The sequence below is a fragment of the Petaurus breviceps genome, unplaced genomic scaffold (genome assembly GCF_028583685.1).
Source record: "Petaurus breviceps papuanus isolate PSGF00001 unplaced genomic scaffold, PetGlider_PUasm1.0 89262, whole genome shotgun sequence".
NCBI classification, from domain to species: Eukaryota; Metazoa; Chordata; class Mammalia; order Diprotodontia; family Petauridae; genus Petaurus; species Petaurus breviceps.
The window spans coordinates 156,235-179,112 of record NW_027187032.1 but is presented as its reverse complement, the minus strand read 5'-3'; the positions used below and the strand labels follow the sequence as shown (position 1 = coordinate 179,112).

General features: G+C 42.8%; 1 protein-coding gene across 1 annotated transcript; it reads right to left on the bottom strand.

The window, feature by feature from the left end:
* Positions 1 to 297: 297 nt before the first annotated feature.
* Positions 298 to 22,878, bottom strand: BPIFB4 (BPI fold containing family B member 4). The gene is made up of 16 exons (XM_069107232.1): positions 22,770 to 22,878; positions 20,003 to 20,065; positions 19,132 to 19,636; positions 16,755 to 16,859; positions 16,413 to 16,556; positions 14,782 to 14,845; positions 14,089 to 14,149; positions 12,159 to 12,250; positions 9,826 to 10,029; positions 8,077 to 8,130; positions 6,592 to 6,762; positions 5,136 to 5,203; positions 4,923 to 4,965; positions 3,562 to 3,625; positions 1,539 to 1,615; positions 298 to 321 (listed from the first exon to the last, which is right to left on the bottom strand). The coding sequence occupies exons 1-16, from the start codon at positions 22,876 to 22,878 to the stop codon at positions 298 to 300; spliced, it is 1,848 nt and encodes a 615-aa protein (XP_068963333.1).

Here is a 22,878-nt window from a genome sequence, read left to right as displayed (position 1 = left end):
CAAACAATGTTCAAAACATCCTTCTCTCCACAGATAATATGGCCGTGTCCCTCTGCCTGGGCTTGATCTCGGTTCAGCAAACTGGGAAATTCAATTGCTTTGGAGCAAACTGTGGATGCAGTCTATTTCAATCAAGTCAGCTTTTGGTAAGGATGGGCTCAGGCACCATCATCATGAGATAATAGTGAAGGAGAATATGGTCTTGCCTTCTTCAGAGCTGTGATGATGGTACTATGGAGTATCAACTTGGAGATGGAGAGAGGGGTCTTAGAGCTCCATGCCTTGGCCTTCTTGAACTCACGCACTCAACACAAGGAGGTCCTAAGAGAATAAAGTACACAGACATTCAGGTCACATTTGTCACTTGAGAAAGAGAGCTTGGCAGCTAGTGAGAACTTGGTGGGGAAAATAACAAAAGAAGGGATTCCACAAGGTGTCCCCTGTAATATTATCCTCAGGGTGTGTGCTATGGGCTAACCTTGGAGGGATGATTGCCTTAAAGTGAAGCCCTACTGGAGTAATCAAAGGCAAAGACTTCAGTGGTCACACCCTTTGGATAGGGCACAAGGTAGGTAAGCCTCATATCAAGTTCCTCAGATTCAAGCAGACCAGTGTTCCATGCCCAGAACACATTCCCTTCTCATCCTTACTTATCGAAGGCTCAGAATAGCTTCTACCTTCTATGAGTTTTCCCTGAAAATTCTGTTCCATACATCTGAAAGTATTCTCCATCTTTTCAAATTTTCCTAAAACACTTTGGATCTCCCCTCCAACCCTATTACACTTTATATTTATTAAGCCTATCTATATACATGCTTAAACCCTTTGAGGGCAGGAGCTGTGTTGTTTTTCATCTTTGTATTCCCAGCACTGAACAGAGGACTAAATAAGTGCTGAATTGATCTGAATTGGAATTCTGTTTCAGAATAAACAGTGCCACAGAACAAATTTCTGGTGTGGGCTTCAACAGTCAGCAAGTTTACAGTGATTCCATTTACTTCACTGTCCCCAATCATGTTTCCTGAAACCCCCTTCTGGGTTATCCCCAGACCCTGCTCCAGTGCCACAAGTCTCTTGGCTACAAATATACTTTCATCTAAAAGCAACAGACGTGTGGAAAGGCTTGCTGGACCATATTCCCAGTGGAGGAAGCAGGACAGGTATAGTACAAATCTCACTGGACTTAGAAAATGTGACCCTGGATAAATCACCTATGGTCTCTGTGCTTCAATTTCCTCATCTGTAAGATGAAGATAATAAGTCCTACCCTCCCTCACTCATAGGGCTATGGTGATGATCGAATGAAATGTGGGCAATAGTACTTTGTAACCAGGAAAGGCTATGGAAATGAACTATTATCATGACAGAAATTGAACCACAAAGGATTCCTATGGCCTGATTGCTTTGGGCCCTGGATCTTATCTCTTGGTAAATGGGCTGAGTGGAAAAGGGGATAGATGGGTGAATGGGAGGGGAAAGCAACAGGAAAACAGACACTGCACAGGAGAAAGTAGACCCATCATGCCAAATACCCTCACCTCCAAGACGTCAATATCGGCATTGCTGAAGTCAATGTTCAATATTTTGGGGAGCGGAACTCCAGAGCCTAGCACAGCTGTGAAGAGAAGCAGACAGGTATGATCAGTGTAGCACAAGGGAGGGCAGCCACCTCATCTGGAAGCCTTCCATCTACTCCATATGAACATAACTCAGGTTTCAAACATGAAACATTTTGTATAAGACTTTCCTAATTGGTAAAACAATGATGACTCAGCGCTTCATGCTTCCATGAGGGCAAGATAACAGAGATTTGGAGAGGAGAGACCCATTTGATTTATTCTTCAAGAGAGACAGACTTTGTTTTATACTTTCTTCAGGGAAAGACTAATACAGAAAGAAAAAAAGATTTTGGGAAGCAATAGAAATTTAAAAGAGCCTCAACATGTCCCTGATTTCTGGCTTGACTCCCTAGAGACATCAGGAAATTTCTCCTTGGGTGACATCAGGGCCCGTCTCAGTAAAATGAGATTTCAGCTCTCTCCCATCTAAAGAATTCATTTACTCATCTGTATTTTCTGGTATATTCTAATCCATAGGAATTTTCTGATTTTGTTTTTCTATTTGTTGGGATAAATGGCTTACTCACTCTTCACTGTCTGTGGTTGTCTTTGCAAAATCAGCTTTTGGTGAGAAATCAAGCCTGTAGATGTAAACTTGGTTTACACTCCCCATTTAAAGGAAAGTAACCAGAGAATCTACTGACTTTGTTGCTTTGCAGCCTAGAAAAACAGTGCCCCTAAGTCAGCGATGTCGGGGGGGGGGGGCGGGACAGAGAGATAAAATCCTAGTCTGGTACCTCTCTCAGAGAAGAACAGAGTGGCCAGCCTCATGGTCCCTTCTCCTATTCCAATCCAGGGAGGCATCAAAGTCTCCCTTTGAGAGGGATGGGCAAGGTTCTAGAGATATTTATCCATACCTCCCCAATCTGTTCTTAGACAACCCGTGTGGACACATACAACTTATATGGGCAACACAAATCCCACATGTAGGGCTCCATACATATCTTGAAGGTACTTGGTTGTTCACATATTTTCTTCTTCACTAGAATCTAAATCCCTTGGGAGCAGGGACTCTTTTTGTCTGTCTTTGTATCCCTAGTACATGTCCCTCTCATATAGCATGTAATTAATGAACACTTGTTGGCCGGCTGACTTATTGCAGATGGAACTGGCCCATATCGTAGCAGGTGCAATGAAAATTCCTCTCATTCATTGTCTGTGATAGAGAGTAGTGAGGTTCATTCTGAGGTGCCTAGAGGGAGTATAGAGTTTTCAATAGCAGGGGAAGAGGGACAGAAATTGGCACTAGAAGGGAGGGGCCTTGGATTCTAGCCCCACTTCTGCTACCAGTTTCCTGTGTGACCTTAGCCAACTCACTTCCTCCACTCTGAGTGCTCTGAGACAGTCTCCTCCTGTGAAAAATGAGGTATTTGAGCTAGAGAGGCTCTAAGGACCCTTCCAGCTCTACTATTCTGGGGTCTAAGTTCCCTGATAGCCCTGATCTTCTATATGCAATGTTCTCAAATTCGTTGAATTTTTTTAAAGATTTCAGAGCCACCCCAGCGACAGGCAACTCTGGGGTTCTACACATTCAATAGGTGCTGGGGGTATAACAGTCCATTGGAGCAATATTCAGAATAAGACCCTGAGTCTTTAAAGGTTTCCATTTTATTTTGTGGACTCTCCTTAAAAAGGAAGAAGTATATCATACATTTTAAGAAGATTTGCACCCAAAATTGCTAAAGTAAAAAAAAATACCTCTTAAAAGGTAAAGGGTGATCTTCAATTATTTGGAAAATCCAATTACATGGATCAGAGGACCTTGACAATGCCAAAAAAAATGAGGTATTATGCTATTACAGGAATGACATTATAGTATATTCAATAACTACCTCAAATTTGAACTCAATTGATTTGAAATTAGCTGCTGTGCTCCTAAGTGTGAAATTAGAGTGCATGAGACACAACAATCTCTCTACAAGGAATTGGTAGCTGTCATTACCATTCATGGCCGGCATGAAAGCAAGGTCAAAAATCTTGCCGACCAGCACTTCCATCAAGCCAACCTATCAGGAAGAAGAAAAGTGATTTTATAAAGATTAAAAATGGGAGCAATTACTCAGCTGTAACCCAGAGACCTTCCCCAACTCCCTTTAAAAAATAAGTTTTCTTAAGGCCTGGCTCTTAAATTGATTAAGGGAAGCAATCAATCAATAAGCATTATTATGCACCTACCATGTGTCAGCCAGAAAATGATTTGAGAGGCAGTATAGCAGAGCACAGTGGATAGAGGAACCCAGAGGACCTGAGTTCAAAACCTATCTCTAACAAATACTGCCTTCAAGACTCTAGACCTGTCATTTAACCTCTTAGTGTCCAGGCAACTCTCTAAAGCTCAAAGTTGCTAATTTGCATTTTTAGAGGGAGTTTTCTCACAGGGAGTCAGCCCCTTTTACCAATTAAATCACAGGTCTGATCTAAAGAAAGAAAATGAAAAATATCCAGGTCTTCTGCTGGGTGTTAGGGATAGAGATACAGAAGCAGGATAGAAACCTACCCTCAAGGAGTTTATGGACCTCTGGATAGACCATTCAACCCAACACTCTCATTTTACAGTGAGAGGAAACAGAATCCCAGAGAGGAAAATTCACTTGTCCAAGGTTTTACATCATGAATAGTCAGCAGAAGGCAAATCTCAAACCCAGTGAATCCACAGCCAGGATTCTTTCAGCTCCATCATTCAGAACTACCCCATAAGCATCCTCAGTAACATTACTTGGGGATACAAGAGGCCATCTCAGAAGTCACCATGTATAAGGGCTACAGTAGCTCATTGTTTTAATTCAACAAGTGACTTCTTGTTGTTATAATTAGTGAGACTTTCAAGTGCATTAACCACTGGAGGCAAACAATTGATGCTACACATATCCCCCTGATTCTCAAACAGTGCACAATTATTGAACATCAGTCCTAAAGGCCGCTGAAGACTAATTATTTCATGGGTGCTGATCTGCATGGGAAAAATACTGAAGGTAATGGAGCATGAGAGGTCTATCCAATAAGAGACCAGAGTCCTTTCTGGCTCCCTCCTTGGTGGAAGGCAGAGTGATATAGTGAAAGAATCCCTGGGCTGGGAGTCAAGACCTGTGTTTGAGCTCTGGGTTTGTCCCTTTGGCCTTAGGCAAGTCATTTCCTTTCTCTAGCCTCAGTTTCCCTACCTATTAAACAAGGGGCCGGGATTAGATGATTTCTGAGACCCCTCTAGGCTCTGACCCTCTATGTTCTAAATCCCTTCTGGCTCTGACATCCTGTGATGTTGTTGCAATAGCTTCCCTTTTCCTCCTCCCAGAATTTGGCACTTACATCAAAATTGCCCACATTTGAAGTTTTCAAGGTGAGTGTTGTCCTAAGAAAAAGAAAGCATCCAGTTAAGGTAATGAATGTTTATCAGCAGTGATGGGTCAGGTAGAGAATATGATAAGAAGAGTTATTCTCTGAACCAGCACCTCTCATCAGAGGTGTGAGTCTTACGCATTATGGGGCAAGGAAAGCAGACAGACTCAATGAGTTGCTTACGTGTCCAGCTTGGCATCAATCATAAGCTTATCACCTTCCACAGAAAATAAGGCCAAGAGATCAGTGTCCTGAAAACAGAAAGTGTTTGAGAGGTGTGTGAGGGACAGAAGCAGCCCACAACCTCATGTCAACAGAAGAAATGTAACTTTTAAGAAGTGCCTTGACATAATAGGAAAAGGTCATAGCTAGGAGCCCTGGGGATAAGACTCAGTTCTGTTGCTAATTAACTGTGTGAAACTGGACAAATCATTTCATTTCTCTAGATCTACATTTTATCCTACACCAATGTTGATAGTAATCATTGGACTAGTGTACTCACAAAGACTGCTGTGAAGATCCATTGAGATTACATCTATAAAACCCTTTGTATATGGTTGAAAAAAAATTATAGAAATGTCAAGTGCTATTGTAATTGTAATTATGAGTTATCTCAATGCTAAGAAGAAGGTCATGGACACTATCTCTCCATGAATGACATTTCCTGACAAGACTATCACTCCTTGTGTCTCTCTGAGGAGTGGTTTGTCACTTCCTACAACAGGCATCTAGCTATAGATAGAGGGACCTCCATCAATTCCAGAGTTATTTCATTCACTCCTCATTAAAGGTTGCCATCCCCATCTTGTTTCCAACTCCACACAAGGAGGACAGAAAGAAGCTTGGATGACTCCGGGCAAACCCATCTCCACTACTGGAGAAAGAGATTAACACCTGATTGATAGAGGATGAGTCTCATCAGTTCAGAGTTGGAAAAGACCTCAGACATTTCTACCTGAAGTGGGAATCCCATCTACAACATAACAGAGAAGTGATCACCCAACCTCTGCTTGAAAACCTCTGGTGACAGGAAGCTCACTACTTCTGAAGTCAGTTCATTCCATTATTGGAGAACTGTGAGTATTAGAAATATCTTCCTTATATTGAATCAAAATCTGGCTCCTCCTAACTTCCAACTATTGTTCCTATATTCTCTCCTTTGTGGCCAAGAAGAAAGGTAAACACTCTTCACCATGACAATCCTTGGAATTTTTGAAAATAGGTAAAGAGGACCCATTTATCAGAGAAGGATGGATGAAACGACCCCAAATATACATTCCAATGCTGAGATTCAATGATTCTGTGAACATGTGTATCCCCTAAGTATTTCCCTCTCCAGAGTAAACATCCCTCATTTCCTTTGAATAGTTTTGTCTGTGAATCACTGGCCCATATTAGGGAAAACAATGTTTTCTACCCATAATCAGAAGAACAAAAAAAAACCACTTTATCATGGTCACTGATTAAAAGCCTATAAGGAAGACATTAAAAATGGCTATTCTTCTCCACCATCAAAGATGGAAGTCATTCATCCTTAGTACACATAGAAAGAGTTTCTAATCCCCCAGAGAAACTTTAGATCCAATCATTAAGTTTTTAGGAGTCAGGTCACAGTAACATTCTTTTACCGAGAACTTACCACATCAAGAAGACAGATAGTAGTTTCCACATCATTTGGTTGGGACACCATGATTTCTGCAGTGGCAAAGACCTTCACCACAGCTTGATCTTTTTGTAGAGAGACATCAGGAGGATTGGGAACCTGGATTCTTATGGTCAGTGGTCGTGACTCAGGATACTGCTGGAAAACCTGGAGAACCACAGACAATTAAAAAGCAAGACCATTTGACTCTGGAGCCTTCATCAGGAAATTATGCAGGAAAATGGAGAACAGTCAACTTTCCTAGAATTAGCAAGGGTTTCCTACAGCCTTCCAAGAGGTTTCTGATGTGTGGACACAGAATTCTTCTACAAATTTATAAAGTGAGGGGGTTGGACTAGATCATCTTTCAAATCTCTCCTAGATCTTTGTCTCAAGGTCCCTTCCAACTCTAATATGCATGCTAAAGTCCTTTCTGGTTCTGACATTCTATGCCTTTTGTTCTAAGGACCCTTCCAACTCTGAGACTGGTAAAATGAGTCTGACTTCTGAGGTCTCTTCCATCTGTAAAAGTCTATGGGTCGGTGATTCCATGTCTACTACATAAAGAAAGATAAACCTACAGCTTACCTAGTTCAGGTCCCACTGACTTTGAAATAGTCTCTAATTGTTGCATTTCCTTTGAGAAGAGAGTTCTCTAATTATTTAGCCATAACCGCCTTTGATCATCTACACTCTGTCAGAAGTCCTGTGATGAAGTCTCAACCTCACCATTCATTAATCATGCTAATCATCATTATCATAGCATGCTAATCATGCTATCACGTTTCCTTCCCTTTAAAATAGAGGTAATAGGGGCGGCTAGGTGGCGCAGTGAATAGAGCACCAGCCCTAGAATCAGGAGGACCCGAGTTTGGCCTCAGACACTTAACACTTACTAGCTGTGTGACCTCGGGCAAATCACTTAACCCCAATTGCTCAGCCTTCCCCCTCCTCCAAAAAGCAAAATATAAAATTAAATAAATAGAGGTAATAATACTAAGGCTGCCTCCCTCCTGAGACTGTTATGAGGACCAAATAAGGTCATGTATATAAAGGACTATGTAGCTTAAAAATTTTTATGACCCTGAGCTATTGTATCTGCTGTTACTATCATGCCTTGGAACTCAATCTTTGTCTCATTCTTCCCTCTCTCCTTTAGGACGTGGTCTCCAAGACTCTACCTAATACCTCATGAAAAGCCTCACCACCACCACAGTGCACCTGAGGAAGGAGAGGAGGACACTCCAGATTGCCAGGCATCTTTTCTTCCAATCCAATCCATCCTTTACCAGCTATGTTATCTTGAGCAATTCACCAACCTCTTTTAACCTCAGTTTCTTCCTCTTAAATTGAAAGTAGTAGCACTTGAGTTGCCTTCCTCCTAGGGCTGTTGTGAAGTTGACCTTCTTAAAACTGATGAGGACACTCAGGATAGAGCAGAACCCTAGGGACTAATCCCCAGATCACATCAGCCTCACTCACCTTAGGGATCAGTGCCCCCAGAGTGGATGTGGTTAGAGGAGGGAGCTCAGGAAACTGTAAGGAGAAATAAAGGAGATTTCAGTGAACCTCCCTACAACAGAAGTTGGAAATGAATCCCTAGGGATTCAGATATTCTCTATCAAGGCAAAAAAAAAAATCAGTCCCAGGAAAAAAGTCAAACTGCTTTTCACATAGACTACCATTCAAGAGGTCTGGATTTACAAAGCCAGCCCTAGAAAGGCTAAGCTTTGGGCTTTTGCCACACTATGCTTGCAATTCCGTTTTACTTTCACCAGGTGGTTCCTATTTTATATGGACTGGGAGCAGCGATAAAGTACCAGTCCTGAAATCCAGAAGACCTGAGTTCAAATCTAGCTTCAGACACTTACCAGCTTTGTGACCCTGGGCAAGTCACTTAACCCTGTTTGCCTCAGATTTCTCATCTGCAAAATGAGCTAGAGAAGAAAATGGCAAGCCACTCCCGTATCTTTGCCCAAAAAAAAACCCCAACAAGGTCATGAAAAATCAGAAATCACTGAAATGACTAAACAACAGTCCTGGATAACAGAAGCAGCACGTAGAGAAAACAACAATGGTACCGTTCCCATCATGCGTACATATGTGTATGTGTTATGCATATACATGTATGTGTATATATGTGTGTGTGCATGCATATACTTGTCCTTCTAAACCTTGCATGCACATATTGTGTATATGATGTACACACATATGCTTGTATGTATATGTATTGCATACATATACATATGTATTTCAATAACTCAAAACGTCTATTATTTCATCTATGTGCAGATTTCCTTCACCAGTGAAGATCACGGTCTGTTAGTACTCATCATAAATTGTGGCATTAATAATAACGATCCCCTTGTGGTCAACTTTATGGAGAGGCACTAAGTTGGTTCTCAAATGCCAGGTGCACAAGCAGTTTCAAGGCCCATACTCAGGCCCATCCACCTTAGCCTGACAGAGCTTTCCATCAATTGGCACAGTCATAAAGAATACAGGATCACACACACACACACACACACACACACACACACACTGCAACAAGGTATAAGTAGAACTTTAGTAAGGATTAAAAATAATACTCTGTTAAAATAGCACCAGCATTGACTAATTAAGTGACATATGCCTAATAATTCCAAGCTACAGAGGCCAAATCATCCAAACAAATGGTAGATCAGCTAAGTTTTTCACACATCAAATGATGTAACAGTGTAATAGAGAAACAACTTTGCATAAAAGAAAGAAACTTTGATGTACACGTTAGGAAGAGCATTGGAATCAGAGTTAAGAAACCTGAAATTGAATCCTGGCTCTGACTCTTGCTACCTGTGTGGTCCAGGGTAATTTACTTCCCTTCTCTGGACCTATGCCCATAAAATAGGAACCATATGTGCCCAACTATAAAAATAAAGGGCTTGGGCTAGATCTGGGCTTCTTAATCTTCTCTGTCTCCTGGAACTCTGGTGAAATATCTACATTCGTCTCAAAATAATTAACGCTTTAAACAAAATATGTAGAATTACAAAGGAAAACAATTATATTGAAATAGTTATCATAATTTTTTTAAATCTACAGATGCTGTTAAGAAGTCCTGGTAGAGGATGCCTAAGGTACCATGCCCTTCCAAATTCTATGATCTAATGTAGATATTTGCCTCCCTGCTTGTCCTACCCCAAGCTCAGCTAGGAAATGTCCCAGACTAAGGGTGGAAGTGGGATTACTTACCATGCCATCAGTGATGTCTATATCCAGTGCCCCTTGCTTCTGCAGGAGAGCCAACACTGAGCCCAGGAAGTTTGCAGAAATTGCAAGTTGAGAATTGGTTGAGTCACCCATGGGTGGCAAGTCTGGCATCTGTGGCTTTGGTCTGGTGGCTGGTCGACCCAATGGATAGTCAATCAGACCTCCTCCAGCCTCTCCAACAAGAGTCTGTCCAGAATAGGGAAGAAAGCTATGATGAAGAAGAGACTTATAAGAAGCTACATGACTTCCTGAATGTATCTCATCAGTCAATCAAGTATTTCCTAGGCACTTACTAAATGCCAGGGATGCACTGCTGACATTCACTCCCCCTCCCCATGAGATCTTGGAAGCATAGCTGCCACAGAAGCCACATGTGCATACAAAAAGGCTCACCAGGGAGAGAGTTTACAAAGCACAGTAGAAGGAAGAAGGCACAAATGGCACGTTGCAATGGGAAGAGAACCAGTGGTAGTCACATAGCTGGAAAGCTGCTTTTCCCTTCCTAGATAAGTCAGTGGGGACAGATAAACTTTACACTGGATAGAGCACTAGACAAGGAGCCAAGAAGATCTGAATTCAAATCCAGCCTCAGACACTTTCTAACTCTACAACCCCGGGCAATTCCCTCTGATGCCTCCATTCTCTCATTTATAAAAGAGGGATAGTAATAGCACCTCCTTCCCAGGGTTGTCGTGAGGATCAAATTGCATGTTTGCAAAGTGCTTGGCAGAGTGTTTTATAATACAGGCTATTAGTATTGGCTTATAAGAACCACATCATCTTATTAGTCATTCATCCTTCACTTTCTGAAGAGAGACAATGACATCGTGAGGGTGATGTCTTGACTTGCAAGTGAATTGGATTTAAGTGAAGCAGTTCCACAAAGCCATCAGCCTCACTCTCTTTCACAGCCATTGAAGTCCAGGGGCAGGACAGAAATCAGGATGACTGGAGATGGCTGGGGATGCATTGGAAAACATTGGAGTAATAGTAATATTGACCTTTAGGCTCCCTATGCTCTAATCATCATTGACCAGCCTAATGCTAGTGATTGTTGCTAGCCATTTGTCTCTGAACACTTGAGGCAAGTTATTGTTGAGAAGGGGAAGGGGTTCCACATGGAATCCTTTCAGAACACGTAAGAACATGAAAACATGCAATGTACACACAGTGCTGGGAGGTCTCTCCCTATCAGGTAAGTTAGTGTGATAGAAAATACTGGATTTGGAGTCCAATAATCCAAGACATTTAACACTGGAAGAGATCTTAAAGATCATCTAGTCCAATTCCCCCATTTTAAAGATAAGGAAAGTGAGGTTCAAAAAAGCAATGTGACTTGCTCACAGTCACACAGGACCTGTGTTCAAATCTCATTCTGCCACTTACTAGCTTTAGGACAATGAACAAGTCACTCCCTCTCTTCAGGTCTCACTTCCCTCATCTCTAAAATGAGGGAGTTGTATTTTTAAATCCCTCCCAACTTTAAATACTACAAGCTTATGAGCCTGCTACTTGGATCTTGGACTCCAGAATGGTATCTCCTTTCTGTATTTCCCAAGAGAAAAGGGACCCTAGGGAAGAGTTCCATTTGCCTATGTCTATCTGCCGAGTAAGCAGGAGGGCACTCTGGTGCGAAACTCAGATTAGGAAGAGGACCATGTATGATTGATATCACCTGATTTCAGGTTAAATTGATTCAGCTCTGAATCTGTCTGGAAGAGTGGAAAGAGCTCTGGACTTTGGGTCAAGAGAACAGTTCTATCAGATGCCCCAAAGGGGAATTTGTTGGCTACTTAATCACTTATTTAGCTTCTCAGAGTTTCCCAATCTGTAAAATGAGGATGCTAAAATCCTCCCACACTACCTAGTTTACAGGGTTTTGAATGAAATGCTTTTAAGGGGTGACTAGGTGGTACGGTGAATAGAGCCCTGGAGTCAGGAAGACCTGAGTTCAAATCCAGCCTCAGACACTTGACACACTTACTAGCCATGTGACCTTGGGCAAATCACTTAACCCCAATTGCCCTGCCTTCCTCTCTCCAAAAAGCAAAAAAAATGCTTTTAAAATCTTAAAATGCTACATAAATGTGAATTGTTTTCTGGGAGTACAGCATCCTCCATCCCCTGAATTAGGAAAGTGAGAATCCATCTCCACCAACAATGCTATCTTTATGACAGGCCATTCTAAAGGAGCCCATTGATGGCCCTTCTAGAAAGGATTCCTGAGCCCTGGAAGGGGCCCCAGTAACTCCAACTTTAAAGAAAAGAGCTCTTACCACCTTCCAACTCAACCTCAATGAAATAGCTAGACTTACATTTAGGTCCAGCTCCAGGAATTCACCAGTCACCAATGGAAGACTTGAAAAGGTATATTGAACACTTCCTAATATACCAAGTGGTATCAAAGCTGCAGGGAAACAGGTCAGAGATTACAAAAAAGATGAATACAATTCTGCCCATATCAGTTTATTCATCCATTCACTCATTTAACAAATATTTATTAAGAACATACTGGGGGCAGCTAGGTGGCACAGTGAGAGAGTGCTGACCCTGGAGTCAGGAGGACCTGAGTTCGGATCCAGCCTCAGACATTTAACACACACAAACAAAAAACCTAGCTGTGTGACCTTGGGCAAGTTACTTAAACCCAATTGCCCTCCAAAAATAAAAAAAGAACATACTGGGGGGTGGGGCAGGGCTGGCATTAAATATCAATCATTTACTGCAATATATAATATTAAACAAATACAAGAGAGGTACAAAATGAAATGCTATTTGCAGTCTAAAGGGAAGGATTTTCACCAACTCAAGGTAAGAGTCAAGGAAGGCATTCTGAAGGAGATAGTATTTGATTTGGTAAAGACTGGGAGGGAGGACATTCCAGGACCAGAAAATAGGTCACTCAGAGGTACTGAGATGAGAGAATGAACAGTTCAGAATATGCAGAATGGCAAATTGTCTAGAGTAGTGAGATTGTGGAAGGGAAGAGTGTGAAGTAAAACTGAAAAGGGAAGATGGCACCAGATTGTAGGGGCCTTTGAAAGCCAGGCAGAGATTTTTCAATTTGACTAAGTAGGCAAGAGGGAGCCAGATTCCTCCCTGCAGTCTGGGCAGACAAACAGCTTCCCCAGCCAACCTCACCCTACTCCCCTACCAACGCTCCTCAAAGAAGTCATCTCAGGGGCCTGGGTATGAAGGACAAGATAGGGAAGCTTGATTCACAACAGAAGTTCTTTCTGATAATCATAAAATAAAACCAACAGGCCCCTTTGAGTCCCTAGATGTACTTGGAGCTTCCTTCCTACTCAGGGTTATGCATAAGAACCCCTTGATCTCCTGCACCCACCTGCCAACCTAGGAATGTTAGACTGCCAACCCACCAGGTTCTCCACTCCTCTCCCAATGCAAAAATGGAGGGAATTTCCTCCTAGAAATGGAAGGACCTTATAGAAGCCTAATCACACTAATAACTTGGGCTGGCCCTCAAGATGCTCACGCCTGTTTGGAATGCAGAAGACTCCAACCCTATGATTGTCTTACATAGAATCACAACATTTACAAATTAGAAAACTCCTAAGAGAGCATGTAGTCCAACTCAAACCTGAGCAAAAAATCCCAACAAGCAGTCATCCAACCCCATTAAACATTTCAAGTGATGGAGAACTCATAACCTCTCAAGAAAGCCCATTTCTCTTCTGATAAGATCGAATTATTAGAAAGGTTTTTTCCCTTATACTGATGTAAAATCTGCCCCCTCTCTGATACTCTCACCATTTGCTTTTAGTTCTTCCCGCTAAGGCTAAATAGAGCAAATCCTAATCCCTTTTCTACATATCTTCTCCAGTCTAAACACCTCCAACTCCAGTCAATCCTCTTTTCCTCTGGTTTTCCAGCCTCTCGGCATTCTAGTCACCCTTGGATGCTCCTGAATTTATCGATGCCTTTCTTAAAATGTGTTACCCACAACAGGACACAATACTACAAATGTGGTCTGACAAGGATCAAGGACCATGAAGCCATCTCTTCCCTCATTCCAGACCCAGCTCCAATTTCTCCCTGAGTTTTCTCCTCTGGAATGGTTTGGGGAGGAAGCATAGAGCTTAAACTCACAGATCCTGCCCTTCCACAGAGTCCTGCCCTTCCACAGAGCTTAGATGTAGAAGCCTAGAAGGAAAGGACTTGAAAGTATTGGGAAGGGCAGAATCCTGAGGCAGGAGAAAACATGAGAGAATTAAAAGGACTTACAATCCACAAGACCCAGTTGGTCATTGACAAGGCCCAGCACGACATCCACAATTGGACAGAGCTGAAAGTAGATATAACAGTAATGTCACAAGGAGGCATACCAAAACTCTAGCCCCAAGCCCTCGAGGGCTAGAAAGACCTGGGAGACCCTTGGATCTTCTAGTCTCAGAAGAGGTGGGGGGATTTTTGTGAAGTTCTTGAGGACATTCACTTTACTAACTCCTGGAGAAGGACGACCTCCCATCAGGAGGTTGCTCTGGTCAGAGGAAAGCCTAGTCTCAAGACCAAGAATTCAAGGAGACAGGCCTTGATGCTTCCTTCCCACTGAGAGACAGTCAACAGGATACATCTCCATCATGCTCCAAGATCATCCTTCATGAGTCTTTGATAGAGTTTCCTCCTCACCATGGGCCTCTTTATATGTTCCCATCATCCCTCTTCCCAGGGGGAAAAAAATTATCATTGCCCCTTCTATTGGTTCCAATTGGTTCCAATAAAATGAATGCTATTCTCTTCTTCCTCTTCCCACAGGAAGAAAAAAAAGCTGATTTAAGAGATTTCAAAACATTTATTGCTTGAATTCTTCCAGAAAGAGGAATCTCACTACCTCCCAAAGTGGCCAGTTCCACTATTGGACAGCTCAAGGACCAAAAACAAAGAACACAGCACCCTTGGAGTTTCTCCCCCACTTACCAGATCAGGAAGAACATTGGCCAGGACTCTGTTCACTAAGTTATCCACAAGATTAGGGAGCAAGCTGGAAAAGCCAGAAGGGAAAGTGAGTTAGTAGGAGTTGGTCAATATTAACATTCCCTAGATTTGTACCAGGGAAAAAAGAATCTGTTCTCTTTCTAGTCAGATATAAGCTTCTAGAAGGCAGAGATTGCCTCATTTTTTTAGTCAAATATTCAACCCATACACAAGTGCATGGCACATAGTAGGCAATTAATAAATGCTTGTCAAATGATTAGCATGCCATCAGGGAGTTGGCACATAGCACAGTTTAGCATGTGTTGACATGTCAAGAGTATCAATTTAATATAGTGGGAAGAGTGATAGTCCTGGAAATCTTGGAATCAGAAGAGACAGGTTCATATTCTATACCAAACACTGACTAGTCACATGACCATAAGCAAGTAACTCATCCTCTCTGAACTTCAAGCTCCTCATCTGTAAAATGGATATAATAGCACCTACCTCATTAGCTTATTGTAAGAAACAAATGAAATACCCTCTATGAAGCACTTTATAAACCACAAAGCACTGTATAAATGTCTTTGCATGTTTAACTCTCCCCGATGGCTGTGGGGGAAAAAAGGCGAGGAGCAAAACCAAGGGAATGATATAATATAGTAACTACAATACTGCAAACGAAAAGATCACTCAAAGGACATTAACCTCTGAGTAACAGGAAAACAGTGAAGGTCCTGGGAAAGAGTCACACCACACATTTACTCCCTCATGACAGAAAGGTGGGGAATACTAGGAAGGGATATTTTATACACTGTCAGACAAGGTGGAAGAGTGGGATGTAGAGAGAGAAGACATCAATAAAACTCCCCCCCCCCAAAAAAAAAACCCTTACAAAAAACTAGAAAGACAGCAGTGCTGCCTGGTCTTTCCTCACACTTCACAGAGAGTGATAATAACATTATCTCACATGTCTATAGCACTGCATAGGATGTAAAATGCTTGCCTTACAGCTTGGCAATGCAAGTATTAGCTCCATGTTACAGATAAAGACACTGAGGTTGAAAGACTTGCACAGCTAGTGAACTGGGGAGTTGGGAGGACAATCCAGGTCACCTCCCTCCAAATTAGGGCTCTTCTTGCTACACTCTATCCAAATAAAAGGATCGGTGATCATCCATTCAGGGCCGCCTCCAACACTGATTGGAACGTACCTATGACATGGCAGGTAAATCCTAGGGAGTCACCTGCAGCAATACATTCTAAACTATTTAAACTTAAGTAAGCCAGAGTTGCACAGCTAGCAAGTGCCAGGGCCAGGGTTGGAACCCAGGTCTCCCTCACTCAAAGTCCTACACTCTTCACAGCCCCAGGCTGCCTCTACATCACACTACCTCTCACTAGAACCATTGAGGGGCAGTTAAATGTTCTGTTCCTCAGGACAGATCTGCGACCCATTTCCCATGTAAATCATCTGTCACAATAGGGATCAGTGAGAGAAGTGGGAATGCTTATTACAGATCATTTATGCTATACAGAAAACAAATCAATGCATTTATCCAGTGGTCAGGGCCTTTTTTATGTAAAGGGAAATATATAATGAAGGGAGATGCCCAGATCCAGCTGTCACTCACCCCCGAAGGAGTTTGACCTTGATGCCCCCCAAAAGGGTGTCACATCTCTCGATGACCAGCCGGGGATAACCTGTGCGGTCCATAGTCAGCCGAACTTTGGCAGTGATATTCACTTCTACAGCAATGTCCAGGAAGCCAATGAGACTGAAAAGAACAAGAGGAAAACAGTTGTCTGCCCAAGGGCATGGACTGTGCCTAGGATCCCACAGCTAGGCAGAGCTGAGACACAGCCTAGCTCTTTCAATGACATGACCTTAGACCAGTATATTACAGCTTTGTTGCTAAGCCTTATTCACTTAATGAATGACCCTGATGTCCAGCTCCAGAGTGAAGGAGACTCACCTCTTACCATTGATGGCCACGCGAGTGTACAAGCTCAGGTAGACTCCCACACCGGGAAGGAGCCTCACAGACACTCGGGGGAGCGTTAGTTCCACAATTCTCAACCTGCACATCAGAAAGGGGAGAGATAAGCACAAAAAGTGTGGGGAACAAGAAATTTTTTGGGCTGATAAGCATGCCCCAATATGGAGAGCAGGGTACCTTACAGAAGGAGGGAAGGAATTAAGAAGGAATTCAGTCCTCTCAGACCATGAAAGGGGTCATAGACCTTAGAACTGTAAGGGACCTTAGAAACTATCAAATCTAACCCCTTCATTTTATGAAAGAGAAAAGTTAAGTGACTTGCCCAAGGTCGTACAATTTGTGAAAACAGGATTCAAATAGTAGGCACTTAATAAATGTTCACTGACTGACTGATTCCAAGCCCAGTGCTCCTGCCCCTAGGCCACCTAGCAACAAGATCACAAACTCCCTCTCTCTAATCTCAACCCAACTCACAGCAAAATAAGGGCTGGTTCACAGGGTATTTCTAATCTTGAATCCTAAACCTGAACCATATGGTAATGGGACAAGTCACTGAGTGTACATACTGGAGTTGCCAAAGATGCTCTCATTGGTGCTTATTCAAGCACTAGGCCCACAAATCTCAATTGTGGATGATCTTTATTGTTGAAACCTTCCTGGGTAACCTTGCCAGTGAACACTTTTCCTGGCATAACTCTTACTTTCTAGAGCTACCATGCACTAAAAATCAAAACATGACTACAAGTGAAAGCTGATGTGTTAATCATATGTAATTTCTTGTGATTTTACAATAAAAACTTTAACCAATGGTTCTGTGTTTTCAAGGCCACCCCTGCCCCCAATGACTCTCTGAGAAGGAACACAGCCAACTATGTAACAATAATTTTAAAAAGTAATGACAATTCCCTTTTCCATATCATTTTATGACTTATTTGGTTTCCTCACTCAACAATTCTGTTACATAGGGAGTGCTGTTAGTATTATCTTTATTGTATAGATAAAGAAACCAAAGCTCAGAGAAATTAATTGTCTTGCCCAAAATCACACAGCTAGTAAGTGTCAGGGCCAAGACTCAAACCCTGGTCTCCTAACTCTAATACAAGGGATCTTTGCATTTCATTATCTCCAAGTCATTCAGATAGTGAGACCCAAGGGGAAACCCCTCCAGAAAATTCCCTCCTGAAGGAGGAATGGTTTAAGATAGGATTGTCATATGTCTTTGGAGCATTTCTTGGATTTCCTTCCTAAGCACATTCTGACATTTGGAAAGACCTGTGCCTTTGCCACACACATCACATTCACAGGAGTCACAGTATTGTAATATTATAGGCTCATAGATATAAATCTGGTAAGGACTGCAAAAAGCATATAGTTCAAGAGTTCTTGACCTTTTCTTGTATTAGGCACTCCCTTTGACCATCTAGTGAACCTATGGGCACCTTCTCAGAATAGTGGCTTTTAAATGCATAAACAAAAGTGCATAGAATTACAGAGGAAACCAATGATATTGAAATAAAGTTATCATTTTTTTTGAAAGTTCACAAGCCTCAGACTAAGAATTCTTGATCTTAGTTCAATCCCCTCATTTTACAGATGAGGAGACTGAGATTTAGAAGTCAAGTGATTTGGCCTAAGTCATACAAATAATGAATGATGGGGAAAGGACTTGAACCCAGGATCTCATAAGATCCAAGGCTTTAGAGTTGACAGGAGGCTTTAGAAATTAAGTAGTCTGGGGGGGGAGGGAGGAGGTGCGGAAAGAGAGAAGGGAGGGCAGACTGGGGGAAGGGACAATCAGTATGTATGCCATCTTGGGGTGGGAAGTAGGTGAGAGATGGGGAGAAAATTTGGAACTCAAAATCTTGTGGAAATGAATGTTGAAAATGAAAAATAAATAAATAAATTCCAGGAAAAAAAATCAAGTAGTCTAAAACTCACTGGGCAGCTAGGTGAATCAGTGGATAGTGTGCAGGGACTGAAGTCAGGAAGACTCCTCTTTGTGAGTTCAAATCTGGTCTCAGATACTTTCAAGCTGTGTGACCCTGGGCAAGTCACTTAACCCTATTTGCCTCAGTTTCCTTATCTGTAAAATAAACTGGAGAAGGAAATGGCAAACCTCTCCAATATCTTTGCCAATAAATAAATAAATAAATGCTAATGGAGTTAACAATAACCCTCTCCCTTCACAGAGAAGAGAAATGAGGCATAGAGAAGAGTCTAAAAGCCTGCGGAAAACAAGTAGCATGGCCAGGCTTTGACTCCAAGTTCTCTGATTCCAAATTCAGTACTCTTTTCTGCCCCCATCAGACTCTATCATGAACATACAGTACATGAGATTCAAAGTTTTCCTTACCCTGTGATTCCCTGGACAGTGCTGAGGATGCCACCTTCGCCAAGGACACCAAGAACTCCTCCTCCTCCAAGAAGGCCTCCATCTCCCAGAAGACCACCACCACCAAGCAAGCCCCCTTGTCCAGCCAGGATGCCATCTGCAGCCAGCATCCCTCCTGTGCCCAGCAGCCCTCCTGGGCCTAATGCCCCAGTGGCCACACCAGGAGGAATCTCTCCAGGGAGCAGCTCACGACGCTGATTTCTAGCAACTGGAACTTCAACGGACCTATAAGTACGACCACTACGGCCTCTGCCACCTCCATATGCATTATTGACATTTCGAAGATCCCTGAGAGTCCCGTCTGTTTCTAATATTTCACCATATCTGTATTTGCCACCAAGATGAGCAGTATTTTCATTGGACTCAATGATGCCATATTTGTAGTTCCCTCCAAGTTGCTTGCCATTGGTGTATTTTTGACGGGGTTCCCGAACATGGAAGTCATTATAGGAAACACCACCAGCACCTCGAGGAATTTCAGCTCTTCTGTAGTCATCATAATGGTGTCGGCCACCACCCAATAGCCCGCCACCGCCACCACCTAATAGCCCACCACCGCCACCGCCGCCACCTAATAGCCCACCACCTCTACCACCACCTAATAGCCCACCACCGCTACTACCACCACCTAATAGCCCACCACCACCACCCAACAACCCACCACCACTGCTGCTACCACCACCCAGCAGATTTCCACCTAAGAGATCATCATTGCCCCCACCACCCCCACCACCAAGCAGGCCTCCCAGCAGGCCTCCTCCACCCCCTCCACCTCCTCCTCCACCAAGAAGGCCCCCCAGCAGAGGGCCTCCACCATCACCACGAGCTTTACCAAGGGGAACCTCCCTCAGGGCTGATCGTAGAGCATCTCCTTGCTCCAGGGTACCAGAAATGGCTGAAAATAATGCAAAGAAACTGCATGAATCAGTATATCCTTCCTTCATAGAAACACAAGATCAATAAACCTTAGAGTCAGAAGGCATCTGAGAAATCATTTGGTTCAAACCTCTTCTTTAATAGGGATAAAGAGGGTATTTTCTTTCTTTTCTTTTGTATTTTCTTTCTACAATATGCCTCCTCTTCTTCCTCTACTAAAGTATCTTTAAATGCTTAATTTTATGATAATTTTTTTTCTGACTTCCCATAGATTTTTTTTTTGTCTTGGCAGAGCAAAATCCCAATTACCCAGAATTCCCTTTACTGGGGGCCTTTGATTAGCCAGAAGGATTTTGCTATATCCAATGTAAAAAGAAGAAACAATGAGCAAGAAAACAAGTCGGTAATTCCCGGGGGTATCTTGGGCTCAATCCACATCAGCCCCATTTCACAGAGTTGCAAGAAAAACAGCAGGGACTGCCTAAGAAGCATTGAGTTCTGGGCCTGCCCCTGTCACTTCCTGGTTTTGATGCATTTTGTTGTTTGTTTGTTTCTTCCAGATTAGACCTGTGACTTTATTGTTAGAGAGAACTCTCAGCAGATAAACTCCCTGCCCCAGTACAGACTGACACCAGCTCTGTGAATTCAGAGTCTGAGCCTGAGTCCCTGAGGCAGGCCAAATATGGAGGGTACATCACCATTAAGATGACACCCCATCATGTCTGTTTATTTTCTTTCACAATCACCAAAGGATCCTTTATTGACTAGAGTAGGATTACTGACTATTTACATATATACATACACACACGTGTGTGCATATGTGTGTGTGTAAACAAACAAGCAAATTTTGATGGCATGACATACAGGAATCCCTTAACCCACCACCTTACAACCCTGCCCTTCCCACAAAAAAACAAAAGCTCCATGAATGTAGAAGAGAAAGGGCTCATCACTCCCTCTTACCACACTCCCTTCAGGACAGACGAAGGAAAGGGGGTTCCCAGGGCCAATCCTATTCCCCATAAATCAATAGGGATTCTTTAAAAGAAAAAAACAGAAACCAAGGCCCAGACCATCAAGGCCAGGTCTCTATCCACTATTCTGTGCTGCCTTTCTTACTTTCTACTTTTTTTTTTTAATTTGGGAAACATATTTACGCTCTCTGGGCCTTAGTTTTATCCTCCATAAAAATGAAAGTGATAGTCCCTGCTCTGCTTCCATCTCAGAGATCCTGTAAGTGTCTGGTGAGCTGACGTGTGTCAGAAAGCTCTGTCCCTGTGGGAACAGTTGGAAAGGGAGGGAACAAGCATTTATGAAGCACCTACTATGTGGTTGCCCAGTGGATAGAGCGCCAGGCCTGAAATCAGCAAGATTCATCTTCGTGAGTTCAAATCTGGCCTCAGACACTTACTAGCTATCTGACCACTGGCAAGTCACTTAACACTGTTTGCCTCAGTTTCCTCATCTGTAAAATAAACTGGAGAAGGAAATGGCAAACCACTTTGCCAAGAAAACTCCAAATGGGGTCCCAAACATTGGGCACTTCTGGAATGACTGGACCGTGATAACATGGCAGACGTTGTGCTAAGCACTTTATAAACATTATTATTATTATTGGTGATATAAGATTATCATGGTCCAGCCTATCCAGAAAGAATTCTTGTGCAACAGGGTAATTCTAAGGCCAACAGGACCCTCTGTTAACAACAAAGATTCAGCCATAGTCACTAGACTTCATGTCTAAGGCAGAGAAGTTGCCTTATGTGCAATAGAAAGGTGTTCAGTGACATGATGGGAACAAAAAGGGTTTGGAAGTAACTTCCCTGCTCACTCTTCACCAGTTACTAGTGGACTAACCTTACCTCAAGTATTCCGGATAAAATCATAGATAGGATCAGCCAGTCCAAAAATTCCACATTTTACAGACAAGTAGGCTAAGGCAATGGAAGGAGCTAGGTGGTTCAGTGGATAGGTGCTGGGCTTGGAGTCAGGAAGACCTGAGTTCAAATCCGGCCTCAGACACTCACTAGCTGTGTGACCCTGGGCAGGTCACTTAACCTCTGCTTGCCTTAATTCGCTAGAGAAGGAAATTGCAAACCACTCCACTATCTTTGCCAAGAATACCTCCATAGGGTCACAAAGAGTCAGACAAGACTGAAAAACTCAACAACAACAACAAAAACAAAACCTGAGACAAAGAGAGATCGAGGTGGCTCAGTCAAGACAACAAGGCTAGGAGGAAGCCGAAGTGAGATTTGAAGGGAGGATCTGACCCCAAATCCAGAACTCTCCACCACATCATGTTCTGTCAGGGCTGGAATGGACCTTGGAGACTATTTATTTCAAACTACCCTCACCTTTGCAAAGAAGGAAACTGAAACCCAGGGAGAGAAAGTAACTTGCCCCATCCTAAGTTAACGGCAGGCAGCCTCAGACACTTGAGACTAGCTGTGTGACCTTGGGTAAGTCACTTAACCCCAATTGCCTTGCCTTCCCCCCTCCCAAAAAAAAAAGAAGTGAATGGCAAGACTAGGATTGGAGCACAGGTCTCCTGACTCTCTATTCTCTCCATTGCACTGCCCACCCTCTGACAGCACCTTTTCATTTCTTCCCAAGCTCCTCTCTTACAGCACAGTGCATAGCACAGTACCTGGCACATAGTAGGCACTTAATAAATGCTGATTGGCTGATACTGACGTGAGCTCCTCAGGGGACGCACTTACCATTACTAAGCACTTCCTTGCTCACTCTGAGGACCGTGTTTGTTTCTGACCGAGTGCCAGTGAGCACCATGGAGCTGCACAGAGCTGCCAGGCACCACGTCTTCAGCAT